The 15,879-nt window shown below is 34.9% G+C and overlaps 1 protein-coding gene across 3 annotated transcripts in view; it reads left to right on the top strand.

Moving 5' to 3' along the window:
• Positions 1-758: 758 nt before the first annotated feature.
• The window catches only part of LOC129264927 (centrosomal protein CCDC61-like), a 28,210-nt gene continuing 13,089 nt past the window's right edge, over positions 759-15,879 (top strand). The window contains exons 1-3 of one of the 3 annotated variants that reach the window (XM_064101969.1): positions 759-840; positions 14,916-15,101; positions 15,497-15,579. In XM_064101969.1, coding sequence (XP_063958039.1) covers positions 14,945-15,101; positions 15,497-15,579 — 240 coding nt within the window. In that variant the 5' untranslated portion in view covers positions 759-840; positions 14,916-14,944. Of the gene's footprint in view, positions 841-12,981; positions 13,104-14,915; positions 15,102-15,496; positions 15,580-15,879 lie in introns of those variants that run through there. The other 2 variants (XM_064101968.1, XR_010294078.1) reach the window with 2 other exon arrangements.

The raw sequence follows: 15,879 nt of genomic DNA, 5'->3' as shown, positions 1-15,879 counted from the left end.
ACGACGCTTTATTTTTTCATGTGCTCATCGGTTCTATTCGAGTGTTTCAAATCACTCCTCCGGGGATATCAATCTTTCCGAGGGTGATCAAAGGTTTAATATGAATTGGAGTATTCGTTTTGAAATCTATAATTTTCCAATAAAACAATCAACAACAAAAAATGATCATAAAACCCTACTAGCTGACGCGGTTTAGCGGTTCAAGCCAGGCCGAATTCATACGTTGAAATTTAAATTGTTCTGTTATTTTTTTTAATTCGTATGTTTTATTGATTGCAAACAAAACAGTATACCTAATTACTGTTTGCCCAAAATAAGAAATATATTACGTAGACGGTAGATCCAGAAGCGGATCTAGAGGGGGGGTTAGGGGGGTTGCAACCCCCCCCAAAAAAAAAAAAATCCGGGGACCATTTTTTAAATCTTATCTTTTTTTTTACTTGTAATTTTATTAGATGCAAGAAAACGCCATTTTCACACACAGATTTTCAAAAAATTTCCCTACTGTGGGAGGGGGGACACCCCCCTCCCACACCCTCCCCCCTCGCTCGCTCCGCTCGCTTGGACTCGGTCGCTACGCTCCCTCGCATACCACCCCAACCCCCCCTTTATAAAAAGCTGGATCCGCCCCTGGTAGATCTATATAATAAGTTGATATTTTTTTTACGAAAGAGTTAATTTTCATTTTTGTCAATTTTTTTTTAGAACTTCCGACTTTTTTAAAGAAACGAAATGATATTGGCTTCCTCTCAAACCCCATAACATTATCGAACACAAAATTAAAACTTCTGACTCTGATTTCAGGAATTTGGCGGCCACTTTAAACGGGAAAAGACAAAAGTGAGTAAAACTTGAATTAACCGAGTCTCTCAGTTATAGAAATGAACTAGTTGTATTTTTATGAAATGATTTATTTTCTGTAAGTCCTGTTAATATGTGAGAAGTAATGATAATTGGATAATGTGACTGCGCGATCGATGCACGTCTTCCCTCAGGCAGCCGCCCGCAAGCGCGAGCGTGATCCCAAGCCCAAGGGAGCTTGTGCCAGGAGCTCCGGGCCGGCGCAGGTAGCCTACCAGTACGGTACCGTGCGGTGGTTCGGAAATCGTAGTTGGGAGGAAGCTCCCTTTAAGTTTAACCAAGTTGAACTTCGAAGAGTAATCCCTTTCAGCAGCTTCAAAGCTAGACCAAAAGCTTCGGTCTCTGTTATGTTGGTTGTTCAGCTGAACTCCGTTGGCTTCACTCACCAAATACAGAGACCGAAGTTCTAGTTCTAGCGCGATCTGTACAGGGGACTCAATGGCCATATGTTTATGTGTATTAAAGGGGAATCCAACCCAAATAAAAACTTGTTTTTATAAGGAAAAGAAAAATCAGACAAGTTGATAGGTGAAAGTTTGAACAATATCGGACAAACAACAAGAAAGCCATGAACTTTTAAAAGTTGTATATATTGTCTTGATAATCACTATACCCAAGGCTCGACATTAGCGGTGGCCCGGGGCCACCAGAAATTCACCTCGGGCAACCATTATTGAAAAAATATTAAGTTTTGGTGGCCCGAATCGGGCAACCAATAATTTTCAGAATAGCGCAATTTTTCTCCCCATTTTGCACGCATTTATCAACTTTCTACAGTTCAAATTGCAAGCCAGTTCGTCATGCGCCCTTTTTGTTGATCTACACACAAACACACACACAAAGTTGGCCTACCGCTATAGCATTAAGTAGCTTTTATCCAGCCGGCCGTGCCGGCCGGCTGGCGTGAGCTTTGCATGCTTGAAGCAGCTGTGCGTTAGCAGCCTATTCAGACTCAGGGAGCTGCAATACGAAATGTTGCTGCTAAGAAATCTTCCACATAACTGTGAAAATCCAAGTCAAAGTCACATTTTACACCAATGAAATGCCCTTCTACAGACCTTTTTGCTAATATCTGGTGTATCCTGATTATTTGCAAGCATTAAAAAGAGGAATCATGACCTCTCTTTTGACTCAAAAAGACCGATTTCCAAATGAAAATAATACACATAAAAACACATAGGTGAGTACATTACAGTCCCACATGTGCATTTGTATGTATGTTGTTACTTGGTTTCTTTCGAAGCTGTGTCTTTTCCGGTCTTTTCTAGCCAAAAATAAACAGACAGTTACTTTCTTTCTTGTTTATAAATGACTTCTTAAACAACTCTTGAGAAAGTAAATACTTTGGGAAGGCATTTCATTTAAATATGAAATGTGAATTTTTCCAACATTTTGGCAAATTTAGGGAAGGAATTTTCTCACACTTTTTTTGCCGTTTTATTATTTTCTTTCATTTTTTTTGACAGTGGTTAAACCATTTATACCCATTTATTCATTTTTAATGTTTTTCTTTATATTTTTCGGGCCACCAAACTTTAATATCGGGCCACCAAAAAAAATTATTTGAAGGTTTTGGTGGCCCGAACGGGCCACCACCAAAAAAAGTTAATGTGGAGCCTTGCTATACCCATGGAGACTTCAAATTGGCAGCATATGGGATGTCATAGTGATGTAAGGCAAGGACTACTCTTCCATGTACTTCAATACATATTATGGCTAAAATGTCATTTTTCCCAAAAGTTTCATTTCAAATTATATTTTTCTTTCACGAGGACATAAAACAATATACTACCTGGGTTATAATTAGATTACTGCCCCAGGGGAATGGGTACTTAGGAGAAAACCACAAATCACTGATAATAAAGTACATGCCCTGTGGGAAAGTTGTCCTTGCCCCTTGTCATAACTTACTTACCCAGTTGCCAATTTGAAATCTATATAGTATTAGTGATCTCAATTTTAAAGCAGCTACAACTTTCCTATTGCTCGTCCGATTTCTTTCAAACCTTCTCCATTCTGTTTAATTTATTTTTCTCCTTCCCAACACAACATTTTATGGCCAAGGCTGGATTCCCCTTTAAGTTCGGATAATACAGGGCAGTGAAGTTGCGCGACAGCCGAGGTAAGTCACTGTTTTTGTTCCTTTTAACTTGCTTTTCCACGTTTTTTGGCAATTAATGCCAAGAGGGAATATTAATTTGCATTTCGGTCGCGGTCATTTTCAAAAGTTTGATTCATTAAAGACAAAAATTGAAGAGCCCCGACGGGGGGATTTTGCATTGTAAGTCCCCTAATGGTGGCTGCACGATAGCGAGCCGTCTGTGTATGAGGAGAAATAAAAAATGTTAAAAAACTCCTCGAAACAGACGGCTGCCAGCTGTCTACTTCAAAGCTATCCCGTGTCAAGACCAAGGTCAAGAAAAGACTTCCTTATGTTAGGCACTTCAGTCGGGCGGGCGATGGCGCGGACACAGCGCTAGACGTAGATTTTTGCATTGCAGTGAATGGCGAGCACCTATCTAACACACACAGTTCGCTCCGCTCGGCACTTTGGCCGAGCGCTGGAGTTGCATTCGGCATTGCTCGAAAACACAGAGTCAGTTTCTTCCTTTATTCCGCTGATTTTGATTGGTCAAAAATTCCCGCGGTTGCTTCGTACATCTTCGGTAAACATCGGAAATATACAAGACGGAGTCTAACTTACCTTCATGCGAGGGAAGGACCTAATATTCAGGTATTTATTTTTCTTTGCTTGAAATCACCTTCTTGTAATCATCGGATCCCTTGTAAACTCGGTCAGTAATAAAATTGTATATTTGAGAACATTTTGTGAAATTCTAATCAAATTTGGTCCGTAGAGAGTTTGCGAATATGAGCTTCAGTTTTGAGTGTCATGAGGTGTTTGTGAATCTGACTCGGCCGATCGAGCAGGGTTGTTTTGAGCGTATACGAACAGCTGTGAGTGACGTCATCCCCACTGCGTTGGGCCTGAGATTAGTCTTGGTATTCAGACACAGTATGTTTCAGCCGTTGTATATTTTTTTTAATTACGATTTGAGCTCTGTTAATTATGAAAATCAAATTGTTATTTTGAAAATAATTTTGTAGAATTCGTAAGAAATAAGTATTAAGAGCAAAACTGCAAGTAAACTTCAAGAATTTTGTTTGATATGTGATTTTTTGTTGGAATGCGTCTGAATGTCTAGAATATGGTATTGTTAATGAAAGTCGTATTTTTGAATGGCACAGAAAGCTCCTTGCATGAATTTAATTTAGAAATAGGTTTACATACATGAGATGTGTTTCATGAATTTGATATCTGATTTATGGACCTTTGTTATGGTGTTAATTATTAATTTGAAGATATTATGAAAAAGTAAGAGAAGACAATAATGAGGCAATTAACAGTGATGATGATACATTAATAATATGAGACAATAAACATTGAGACAATTATAATAATTATTATGATTATAATGATAACAATTATAATTATAATGATAATAATTATAATTGTAATAATTATTGAGACATCAATTCTAGTATTTATTGACAATAATAATTATTACAGTAATCATTATTATAATAAAATAATTGTAATAACAATTATAATGATGTACTTTGAATTGTAATAATTACTGAGACAATAATATTAATGAGATATCAATAATAATCATTATAATAATAATACTTATAATTAAAATAAATATAATTGTAGAAACAATTATAATTATAGTAATTATAATAATAGGCCTTATAATTAATGAGACAATAATAACTATTATTACAATAATACTAATTATTATAAAATAATTATAATGATAACAATTATAATGAAAGTAATTATAATTGTAATAATTACTGAGACAGTAATATTGAAAGGTCATCAATAATTATTATTATAAAAATTATTATGATTATAAAGATAATCATAATTATAATTAAAGGCCTTATAATTATTGAGACAAATAACTTTTATTACAATAATAATAATTATAAAATAATTATAATGATAAAAATTATAATGAAAGTAATTGTACTTGTAATAATTACTGAGACAGTAATATTGATAAGTCATCAATAATTATTATTATTATAAAAATTATTATAATTATAATTATAATCATAAAAATAATAATTATAATTATAGGCCTTATAATTATTGAGACAATAATAATTATTATTTCAATAATAATTATTATTATGAAATAATTATAACAATAATTACTATGATAGTAATTATAATTGTAATAATTATTTAGAAAATAATATTAATGAAACAAAAATAATTATCATAATAATAATTATTATAATTATAATACTAATTGGGACAATAATGAAACGATGATGAGACAATAATAATATCAACAATTTTATTGAGACCATAATAACAAGACAATAATGAGATAATAGACAATTGAAATCAATCTGTTTTTATTTTTTTCTAGAAATCCTAAGATTATTATTTTAATTCTCTTTCTTTGATTACAAATTATATTCATTGAAAACTTAATTTCTAATGTTCAAGCAAAGAAAATCAATATCAAGTCATGTTTACCCTGTGCACAAACCTACCACAGGGCAATTACCGCCGAAATAGGGTTAGGTTAGGTGTAGATTTTTGGATAGGGGTACAGTGTAGTTGTCCGGGGGGGGGGGGGGAATTGTCCAGGGTGGGGGTGGGGGGAGGGGAATTGTCCGGGGGTGGGGGGTGGGGGTTATTGTCCAGGGGTAGTTGCCCTTGAACCAAAGAAATCATATGCCAAGGCTTGCAATGTCAAATCAATCTGAGTACTTAAAGATTTGAATAAAAAGCTTGTACAATTCCCCATAAGCTATGTATTATAAATGTGCCATGCCCAAAACAAAGAGAATAATAAGATTTTGCAATCTTCTTTTGTCCACAAAAAGCCCTGTTTTTTCATCACAAAGATGACAATAACTCGACTTCTAGATATCGGAATTTGAAAATTCAAACAGTTTTGTGAATTGTAGATATTGAGCCTCATTGTGAGCCTATCAAATATGCTGGAACAGCCTTTCCTAATTTTCACCTGAAGTGCCTACCGAAACAGAATAATAATCTTTATTTTGGTACAGTTCTTTTTATATATTTAAAATTTTATGAAATAAAGACAAAAATCGATGAGCCCCGTCGGGGGGATTTTGCATTGTTAACCCCCGATTGGTGGCTGCACGATAGTGAGCCGTCTGTGTACGAGGAGACAGACGGCTGCCAGCTGTCTACATTCAGATATGAATATTTACGCGTAGAGGGCAGCAACACACCATTCCATTCCTTGTTTTTATTTGGCAATAAGTCATGATTGACTATTTTTGCCACCCACTGTATGAAAAGTAGGGTAACAATTTTATTAATTATTTTTTTATTACTTTTTTTTATTTCTTTTATATTCATTCCTTTTTTTTTTCTATGAAAAAAAAACAAAAAAAAAGACATTTAAATACATATGAAACAAAAAACTGAGAAATAAGATATCAGCAAACAATAGGGGGATTACTTCCCAAAAATGATAAGGTTGTTGATCGACGATCTATGAGATATTATATAAAAGAAAATCATTCTAACAAGAGGGGATAATGTTTTAACAAGTTTTTCGGTACTTATTGACCCATAAAGTAAAGGCAGAGAGAGAAAGGATTTATGTGATCAAGAAGTGATAAGATAAGAAAAAAAAAAACTGATTTGAAATGACTGAAAGAGAGACAGGCAAAGAAAGAAGAGCCCACTCCCACACCCGTACCAGAGTTACGGGGTTACGACTGTCCCGTCGGTGGATTCAGGTCCATCAACATCTTGAGGTTTGATCTTTCCAGGGGACAAACGCCTTTAACCTACCTACATGGAAAATAAAAAGGGGCCCTTGTGGGAGGAAGCCCTTCCTCCTCCTTGTGACCCTCAGTCAGTCGATTGACACTTGTCTGTATGGAGAAAGAGCCTTCAAACATGAAATCCAGCAAATACAAAAAGGGAAGTGTCAATACACTTGGGTGGTTAATTTATTATTTTAATTTTGTTTCTATTACTTTTTTTATATATATTTTTGTCATAACTATTAAATATCCTTTCTTCTCTCCCTCTTTTGCAAAGAAAAAAGAAAGAAAGAAACCCCAGCAAGATACAGGGAGATGTCTTCTTTTTTCTTTCTTAAAGTCAAAGCTTTAACAAAGATAAAACATAATCTATCACATTGCATAATATTGACAGTTTAGTAAATTATATTGTGTGGGATGCTTTGCGACCAATCATCCAAGGTTAGTTGCAAGATATTGTGGGCGGTTAGAGATGAAAAAAGTATTATAACATATATCGTGTGTACATCCAACACGCGACTGATTAAGTTAATGAATAATAATTGCAATAGTTATATAACTTCCAATAGCTGATATATATACATGTATATACCCACAGAAATATATACATATATATAGTTTCAAATATAGTAGTATGTAAGATATGATTAAGTAAAAGACTGCAAAGGAAATATATTTCTAAAAATCATTTCGCTATCGAGCGGTGGCCACGAAGTCATTACATTTTGTAATACCTCAGAAAAGTCTTGCATTGATGACAAAAGTCTTCTCAGTGAAATATTAATTTCATAATCATGAGACAATTAACTAACTGATAAAGAAGAGAACAAGATAGCAACTAAAGTTCTGCATAGCTAGCTACCTAGATTTACTGTTTCTCAAACAATCGCTTTGTCCTTAAAACAAAGCGGACGATGGACTTTTGCTTTTTGTTTTGTGCACTTATCAGTAATGTCATTATTTCCTTAGTATCAGTTATATTGGTTTCGACAAGTAACATAGACCTTTCTATATTGTATTTTGGGCATTCAGTGAGGAAATGACTTACAGTTTCAATACACCCATTACAATTATTGCAATATCCTGTTGGATGCATTTTCAATTTAAAAAGATCTTTGTTCAAACCTACTACTCCGAGTCTTAATCTATGAACAATACTCTCCTCAAATCTTGTTAAAAAACACAAATGTGGTTTGTTAACGGCAGGTTGTACCTGTCTCAGAAAGGTGTGCGATGAATTCCACCTATCTTGCCAGAGGGTGATATACTTATCCGTAATAATACTCTTTATTTCAGAGAGAGATAGTTTATTAAATATTTCAATGTTGTTTTGTAGGGCAGCTTTGGCGTAATGATCTGCCATTTCATTCCCATGTAGACAACAATGGCTAGGGATCCATTCAAGGTGGATCTGTTTCCCTTGATAGTTTAATTTAGTAGTTAAAATTATAATTTCTGTGACAAAGGATATCCTTTTCTTCTTTTATGGCCTGTAATGCGCTCAATGAGTCAGAAAAAATCACAATTCCGACGTATACATCAATATCCTCCAGCCAGTTGAGGGCAAGGACGATGGCTGCTAATTCAGCTCTGAATGATGATGTATGGTTCACCATCCTTTTTACTTCATGGATGGAGAAAGCTGGTACATAGAAGGAAGTGGAGACTGTTTCATCGTTTGGAACTTTTGACCCATCTGTGAATATATGCAACTGATTTGACCATTTACTTCCTATAAGTTCTAAGCTACGTTGTTTTAAATATGAGGGGTTTTGTTGTTTATTCAGAACTTCACTCAATTCTAGAGAAACTTTTGGAAGAATCATTGTCCATGGGGGGAGACAAGATACAGTATAAGTTTCAATTGTGGCCCAGTGGATTAGTCTTCGGACTTTGAAACAGAGGGTCGTGGGTTCGAATCCCAGCCATGGCGTAATTTCCTTCGGCAAGAAATTTATCCACATTGTGCTGCACTCGACCCAGGTGAGGTGAATGGGTACCCGGTAGGATTTATTCCTTGAATGCTTTAGCGCCTATATGGCCGCTCAGCTACAGCCGGGGTAATAATAATATACCAAGTATATTTCAGCGCCTTGAGCACATAATCAATGTGGATTTGGCGCTTTATAAATACTCTATATTATTATTATTATTAATTGGTTTTTCATTCATCAATGCTGTCCTACATCCAAAAGGTTTATGATTATGTTGATGTTTTAATATCTCCATTTGCCAGTTTGGCTTGACGTTAACAGGATGATCACGATGTATAGCAATTTTTTGTCTTAGAATATCTGCAAGCATCTGCCTGCGTAAGTCTAGGGGAATTTCACCTAATTCTGTTTGTAAGGCAGCAAGTGATGTTAGGGGAAGAGCTCCTGCACATATTCTCAGAGACTGATATTGAATATGATCTAAGGATTTTATGATGTATGAGGGTGCACTATCATAAGCTTCGCAGCCAAAATCTAATAATGATCTTATTAGTGCTTTATATAAAATCAGTAACGATTTCGAGGAGTTCCCCCACGTCGTACCTGTTAAGCACCTCAAAATATTCATCTTACGTTTACATTTTGAAATGATCATATCTATATGATTTTTCCATGACAGTTTTTGATCAAATATCATTCCTAAGAATTTTTTCTCAGATTTGAAGGTCAGGGCAGCATTGTTTAACCTGAGCTTCGGATATTTGATTTTCCTCTTCTTAGTACAAAAAGTACTGGGACTGTTTTGCTCTGTGAGAGACGAAATCCCCATTTGGTAAACCAATTGTTAAATTTATTCAAATGATACTATAATTGTTTTGAAATAAGCTCTATATCTGCACCCGATATCCAGACAGGTTCAAGATTCAAGATATATTTTATCCAATTTAGCAGCTACGAAGGCTGAATTGACATTGAATTTACAATAAAAACATATAAATTGCACATAAACATGAATAAAATCTCAATTACAATAATAATCTTAATTCAATTTAACCATAATAATTCAAATATACAGTGATAATTCAAATTTACAAAAATAATGATTCTAATTTGCAATACTAATTTCGATTAACCATAATAACTTCAATGAACAATAATGTTTCCAAAATAAGAGAAATGATAAGTTGAGTGTGTGTAAGGAAGCGTTTACAAGTAGAACATAAAGAGGAAAAAACGGTCCTGCTGAACAAAAAATCGAAAAGGTTCAACATAATGGGGCATTGTTACAAAATAGGATAAAGGCATAATTGGTAAAATTGGCCATTGTTTCGTTCATCTGGTGTTTGGAATATAACGAATATATAATTACTTGAACATACATAGGAAATTGATAATATACAACATGGATATAAAAAGGGTAATTAATACATTATAAGATAAGTTCATTTGGGGAAATACGTAGCACGTTTAAGCTTCATAGAAACATCATATGTGTTACTCATCTATCATTTAAAAGCCTGATTATATAGGGCATGGTACTTTTCTTGTATCGTTCTGTGCGGCACTTCGTCAGTCTATATTTCTTGCTATTTCGGAGGGCTCTAAATTCAGATTGTTTGGGGGGTAGCCAATGGGGAAAGAACTTTTCAAGGGACAGTGCAAATTTCATACACAAAGTGACACGTCTGTCATATAGGGTTGTAAGGCCAGAAGTTGAAAGTGCATTGTCATATGAGAAATAATCTTTGCCAAAAATGATACGCAATGCTCTTTTCTGGATAGATTCTATTTGTTTTGATTCATTGGCTGTTATGGATGAGTGCCACACAGGTGCACAGTACTCTAGTATTGGTCGTAGATAGCATGTAAAGATAGTTAGGTCTTTTCTAGAGAGGGTGAACTTTTTCAGACTACGAATCATGTACAGTCGTCCGCATACATGTATATAGATGTTCTAACAGTTTCATCAGTCGGGATATCACACATCATTATATTGTAGAGCAATGGACTTAGAACACTATCCTGGGGCAGACCATTGTATATTTCATGGCATTTTGATTTTTCCTGTCCAATCTTCACATGAAAAGTTTGCTCCTTCAAAAAGTTATTCAAGAATTGTAGCATATTGCCCGAGATATCATAATATGATGCTAGTTTGTATATTAAGCTTTTGATATCGAGTCAATCATATACTTTTTAAATATCAAGGAATACTACTAATGTATATTCACCAACATTAATACTTCTTTGAATCGTGTTCTCTAGAAGTATTATATTATCCACCAAACTACGTTTGGAGCAAAAACCTGTCATAAAAGGTGGGAATATTTCTTTCTTTTCATAGTACCACTAAAGTCTATTTTTTACAATCCGTTCAAGTATCTTAGCAAAGCACGAAGTTAGTACTATGGGTCGATATGATGATACAGTATGAGGGTCTTGGTCCTGCTTTAGTACAGGGATTAATATAGAATGTTTCATATTTGGGGGTATGGCCCCCGTGTCCCATATCCAATTCATGACCTTTAGCATATAATTCTTACTTTCATTCTGAAGTTTTTGATACACCTGGTAAGGGATCTTGTCTTCCCCAGGGGATGATTGTTTACAAGTATTGAGAGCCTTTTGTAATTCCTGAAACGTAAAAGGTTCATTCAAAACGTGTTCCATTCCCCGGTTCATTGACTTGATTGCAATGTGTTCATTGCCTTTTATTCCCGTGCATTCTTCTACTTGACTTATAGATTGGAAAAAGGAAGAAAAAGCCTCAGCTTTTTCTTTATCACACAAAATTTCCTTTTCATTAACCACTAAAGATTGGCATGTTTTTTAATTTTTGTTTGTTGTTGACCGACCCTTTCAGTCTTTTAATGGTGTGCCAGATCATGGATTCTGGTACATAGGGATTTAGTCTTCGACAGAAATCTTCCCAATATCTTTTTTCTGATTGGCGCAGAATCTTTTGGGCTTCTGCTTTCTTTAAATAAATGTTCAAATATTCTGAGGATATGTCTTTTTAATTTATTATTAGCCCTATTTCTTTCTTTGATGATTTTTGTGCATTCATCTGTCCACCAAGGAATGGGGTTGTGTTTCTTCTTGCCCTTCTTGGGCATTAAATCACTTATAATGTTTGTTAGTTCATTAATAAAATCACTATATATATCAGTTTGGTCGGTTAGGATATCTCTATCTCCTGTTAGACTTCTTTGACACTTTCTAGTGAAAGAATTCCAATCAAATTTCTTAAAAGACCAGTTTATTTCTTCATTGACCCTTTGATTATTTACCTGCCTGGTTCGATCCAGTAATATTTGGGTAGATATGGGAAAATGATCACTCCCAAAAGTGTGTTGCAGAACTTCCCAAGTGCACTTACCAGATAGCAGAGGGGATGTGATACTGAGGTCGAGACGAAGTTTTCCCAGTATGTGGATCTATTCTAGTTCCTGTTCCATCATTTAAAAATACAAAGTTTCTTTCATGGATGAAGTTTTCAACCACTACCATTTTGGTCTGTTTTTGCACTGCCCCATACAGGATTGTGGGAATTGAAATCCCCAACTATAAGGAAAAGGTTGTTATCTATACCGTTGGTGATTTTGTTTGAGATAACATCATCCATTTTTTTGCATGGATTATAGAAATTTACAACGGAGATCGCTGTTCCGGCAATATGTATTTTAGTAAATTGCATTTCAATTTCTTTATCATTAATGGGGTATTCATAATTGGGGGATTCATGTATGTAAATTGTGCAACCTCCTTTAGAACGATTTTCTCTGTTTCTATTAAAAGTTAAAACAAAGGTATTTTGGGATATCCAGTATGTGATCTCCACTAAACCAAGTTTCTTGGATACAGATTATATGATAAAGGTCTTTATGCATATTCAAGTAATTTATAAGTTCAGGGCCGTGATTTAACAGCCCCTGCGCGTTCCACTGAAGTATGGTTAGCGCACCAGTCATCAGCATTAGACTAGCCCAGTTCATCATTGGCATTGCTGAGAACACTTTGTTGTAGTAGTCTATCTGCAGCTGTTGGTGTAAGGAAGGTCCACTCCGCTCAGATTTTGTGACCACTCTAAGCTCCGCCCCTCACTCAGAGAACAATTGGCATGATTGGGGTAGATTGTAGAGTTGATTTTTTTTCGTTTGTTCAATTTTATTATTTTTCATGGATAATGAGAACTTCAATAAAGAACATTAAATATTATTTTAATAATTTTAATGTATTTTGCTAAAAAGGTAAGACAAAAGGTGAAGAACAATTTAAATAGATAAAACTTTAATCAAGTTTCATATTTCATTATTTGTTAAATAATAATTTTTTTCTATAAATTGTTCTTCAAAACGGCATTTTGTAACACTGTTAATCGAAGGTACGTCATACATAAGCAGTTCAAGGGTCAAGCCTATTGTATTTGCGTTGTGTACAAATGGATCGAGGGATCTACACGAGATCGGTCTGGTAAGAAACCAATTTTTTACCTTTTTAATAACAAATTTTTGGAACCTTCACACGCATTAGGCGTATGAATGTGTATAGATTAGTAAAATCACAAACATTTACGTGATTTCAATCTTCAAAGATGGATTGTTTACATGTGTCTCTTATATGTATATGGGAAGTGGTTCAAGGCTCCATGATGAAGAAGTATATGTCAAAATATTAAAAAATATCATCATGGAGTCCTCAAGGCGAGATAAACCTCCTCCATATTTTTTTTCAATTTTAGTGGCGGGGACATATGGAAGTCTTGCCAAGACCCATGACTTCAAGTTAGCTGCGTAAAGCTGTAAGAAAAAAACGTACTATGATATGTTGGGTCTAGTATTTGTTGTGCGGACACTGCGGTTATTTCCAAGCAAATTTCGCCATTTTTTTTTCTACCTACGCCACAGTTCCTCCTGGCTTGGTAAATGGTAGGTAAGGTAGGACCCGGGGCTGGGATAGAACCTAGCCTAGGCCGAGAGGACTCTGTGATGATATTTTGTAATGATTTTGGTATTGTCATTACATCACCATGATCATGGAGCCTAGACATGCATATGGGACTGTGCCTAGTGAACTATCAAAATAAGAAGGGAATTCCCTTCATATAACATAACTAGCAATCCTATTTTCATCTAAAATTTTATTGAATTACATAGATTAGGCCTACCTTTATTCACCTAATGCATAAAGGTACATGACCATTTCCCTAGCCAGGAGGCTCCTAGACAAGAGTAAAAATCATTCACTAACATGTGCTTACTCTCCACAGGCCAGGGATTGCGTCCCATTCATGTGCGTGTACCGCGAAAAAACTGAAACTTTCGTCCCGAGATTTCTACTTTCCTTCTAAAACATCTCGCCCCAAATCATGTAAATGGGATACAACTTCATTTCCGACATTTCTACAATATTGATTTCATTTTTAAACAAGAATTCATTTAAAAAATGAGAGAAATATTATGAAAAGACGGGAAAAACTTGCCGCTATGTTTACGTCCCCATCTGGTTCGAATCAATTGACCCCCCCCCCATCCTTGATAAATCTTGGTCAGAAAAATCACCAGTTCTTCAAAAAAGGGATTTATCAGATTTATCAATTTCACAATTTTCTGCAGCCTTGTATTGTTAAGTTAATATCTTAATGAACTAGCTGGCTAAGAAGATCTTTGATATATTGATATCCTGTATAGCCTCAGCATGATCAATACAATATGCATGACTTTTCAGGAGCTGTCATTGAAATTGAGAATTAACAAAAATTGTGTCAGGAAGCAGAGTCGTTGTGCTATCAAGCCTCTTCCTTGGCTTTCATTCACATGGGGCATGGTTCTTAATATGATATTTTTACAATAAAATCCATAAGGCAGAGTCTTGATAGTTAACAAAAGTTCAGGAAGATCTGGGATTAACAACCTTCCTGTGGTATAGATTCTGGATCCAAAGTGGTTCACTGGTAGGAAAATTCTCCTTGGTTCTTGTAAAATTGGATAGCAAGTTGGTACACTAAATTGCACCCGTGGAATGTTAAACAGTAATACATTTACATCAGTGAGAAAAAATGTATAAGTTAACAAGCAAAGCAAAAGAAATAATAAAAAAATTCAATTGGGTAAATAGTATATCTTGATGAAGAGAATTTAGCAAATTATGTTGATGTTGACATTATTTCACCTTTCCTCCAGCAATGTGGCATGAATCAATTGCTAACTTCAGCTCATCATTTTGTATTTCTTTTCTTCTTCATATATTCATATATGATCAAAAATATTTGTTTGCCTTATCTAGATTTTCAGTGTATGATGATCAACTAAGGCATGATGCAGGAAGAAAGAGGTGTAGTGAGCTCTCGGTTCTCATTCCGGGGAGTTGACTACATAGTCAGCATATGGGTGAATGATGATAATCTACTCACTGTAGAGGTAGAGGATAGATTGACTGCAGACCAATGGAGAGGATCATTTGAACCAGCTTGTAAGTTTGCTTGATTGTTTGATGAGTTATCACTACCTTCATGGGCGTTCAATGAGAACACTACCAGTGGCAGTAATTTTAGTTTTGTGCTCTTATCATTTGCAAAAACTCTGTATTAATCAGAGAAAGTCATTGGGAAATCAACTTGTTGTCTTCTGACTTCTTTTGTCTGTAAAAAAAAGTGTTAAATTTTGTAATTGTAACATTTTTCTTTTAATAAGATGAAATACACAAAAGGTTTTAAAGTTGGGAATGGGATGGGCTGTAAGGTTTCTTATCAAAAGAAACAGTGATATTTTTCCTCATTAAAACATTGTTACACATGCCACTGAAATCATGTTGACTCATGTGTCATCTTTATGTGATGGTTATATTTTATTTTGGTTTTTACACAGATATTGAAGACTTAACACACAAAACTGGGAACTACAAGCAGTTTTCCATCTTCTTGAGTATGTTAGAATCAGCATTGTTACAGGTGAGTGTTGAAGGTTTTATTTTCAAAGTTTCTCAAGAAATATGGAATTATGAGTGATTGTGGGAATGTGTGAAAACCAATTAATAATGATAATATTCCTCTTTACATCATATAGCACTTGATTCATCAGGAATGGGTCTCTAGGACTTTAAAGATACCCATTAAGATGACTTTCCAAAGGACACTAACCCATGGAGGGGTCACACACACAACCCTGTGATTACAAGTTGAGAGTCGGAACCAAACATGTTCTTCAAAAATAAACCGTTACTCCTTAATCACCCTCTTATTAATGAGTGC

The sequence above is a fragment of the Lytechinus pictus genome, chromosome 7 (assembly GCF_037042905.1).
Source record: "Lytechinus pictus isolate F3 Inbred chromosome 7, Lp3.0, whole genome shotgun sequence".
Lineage (NCBI taxonomy): Eukaryota > Metazoa > Echinodermata > Echinoidea > Temnopleuroida > Toxopneustidae > Lytechinus > Lytechinus pictus.
This window is presented reverse-complemented; position numbering and strand designations above follow the sequence as displayed.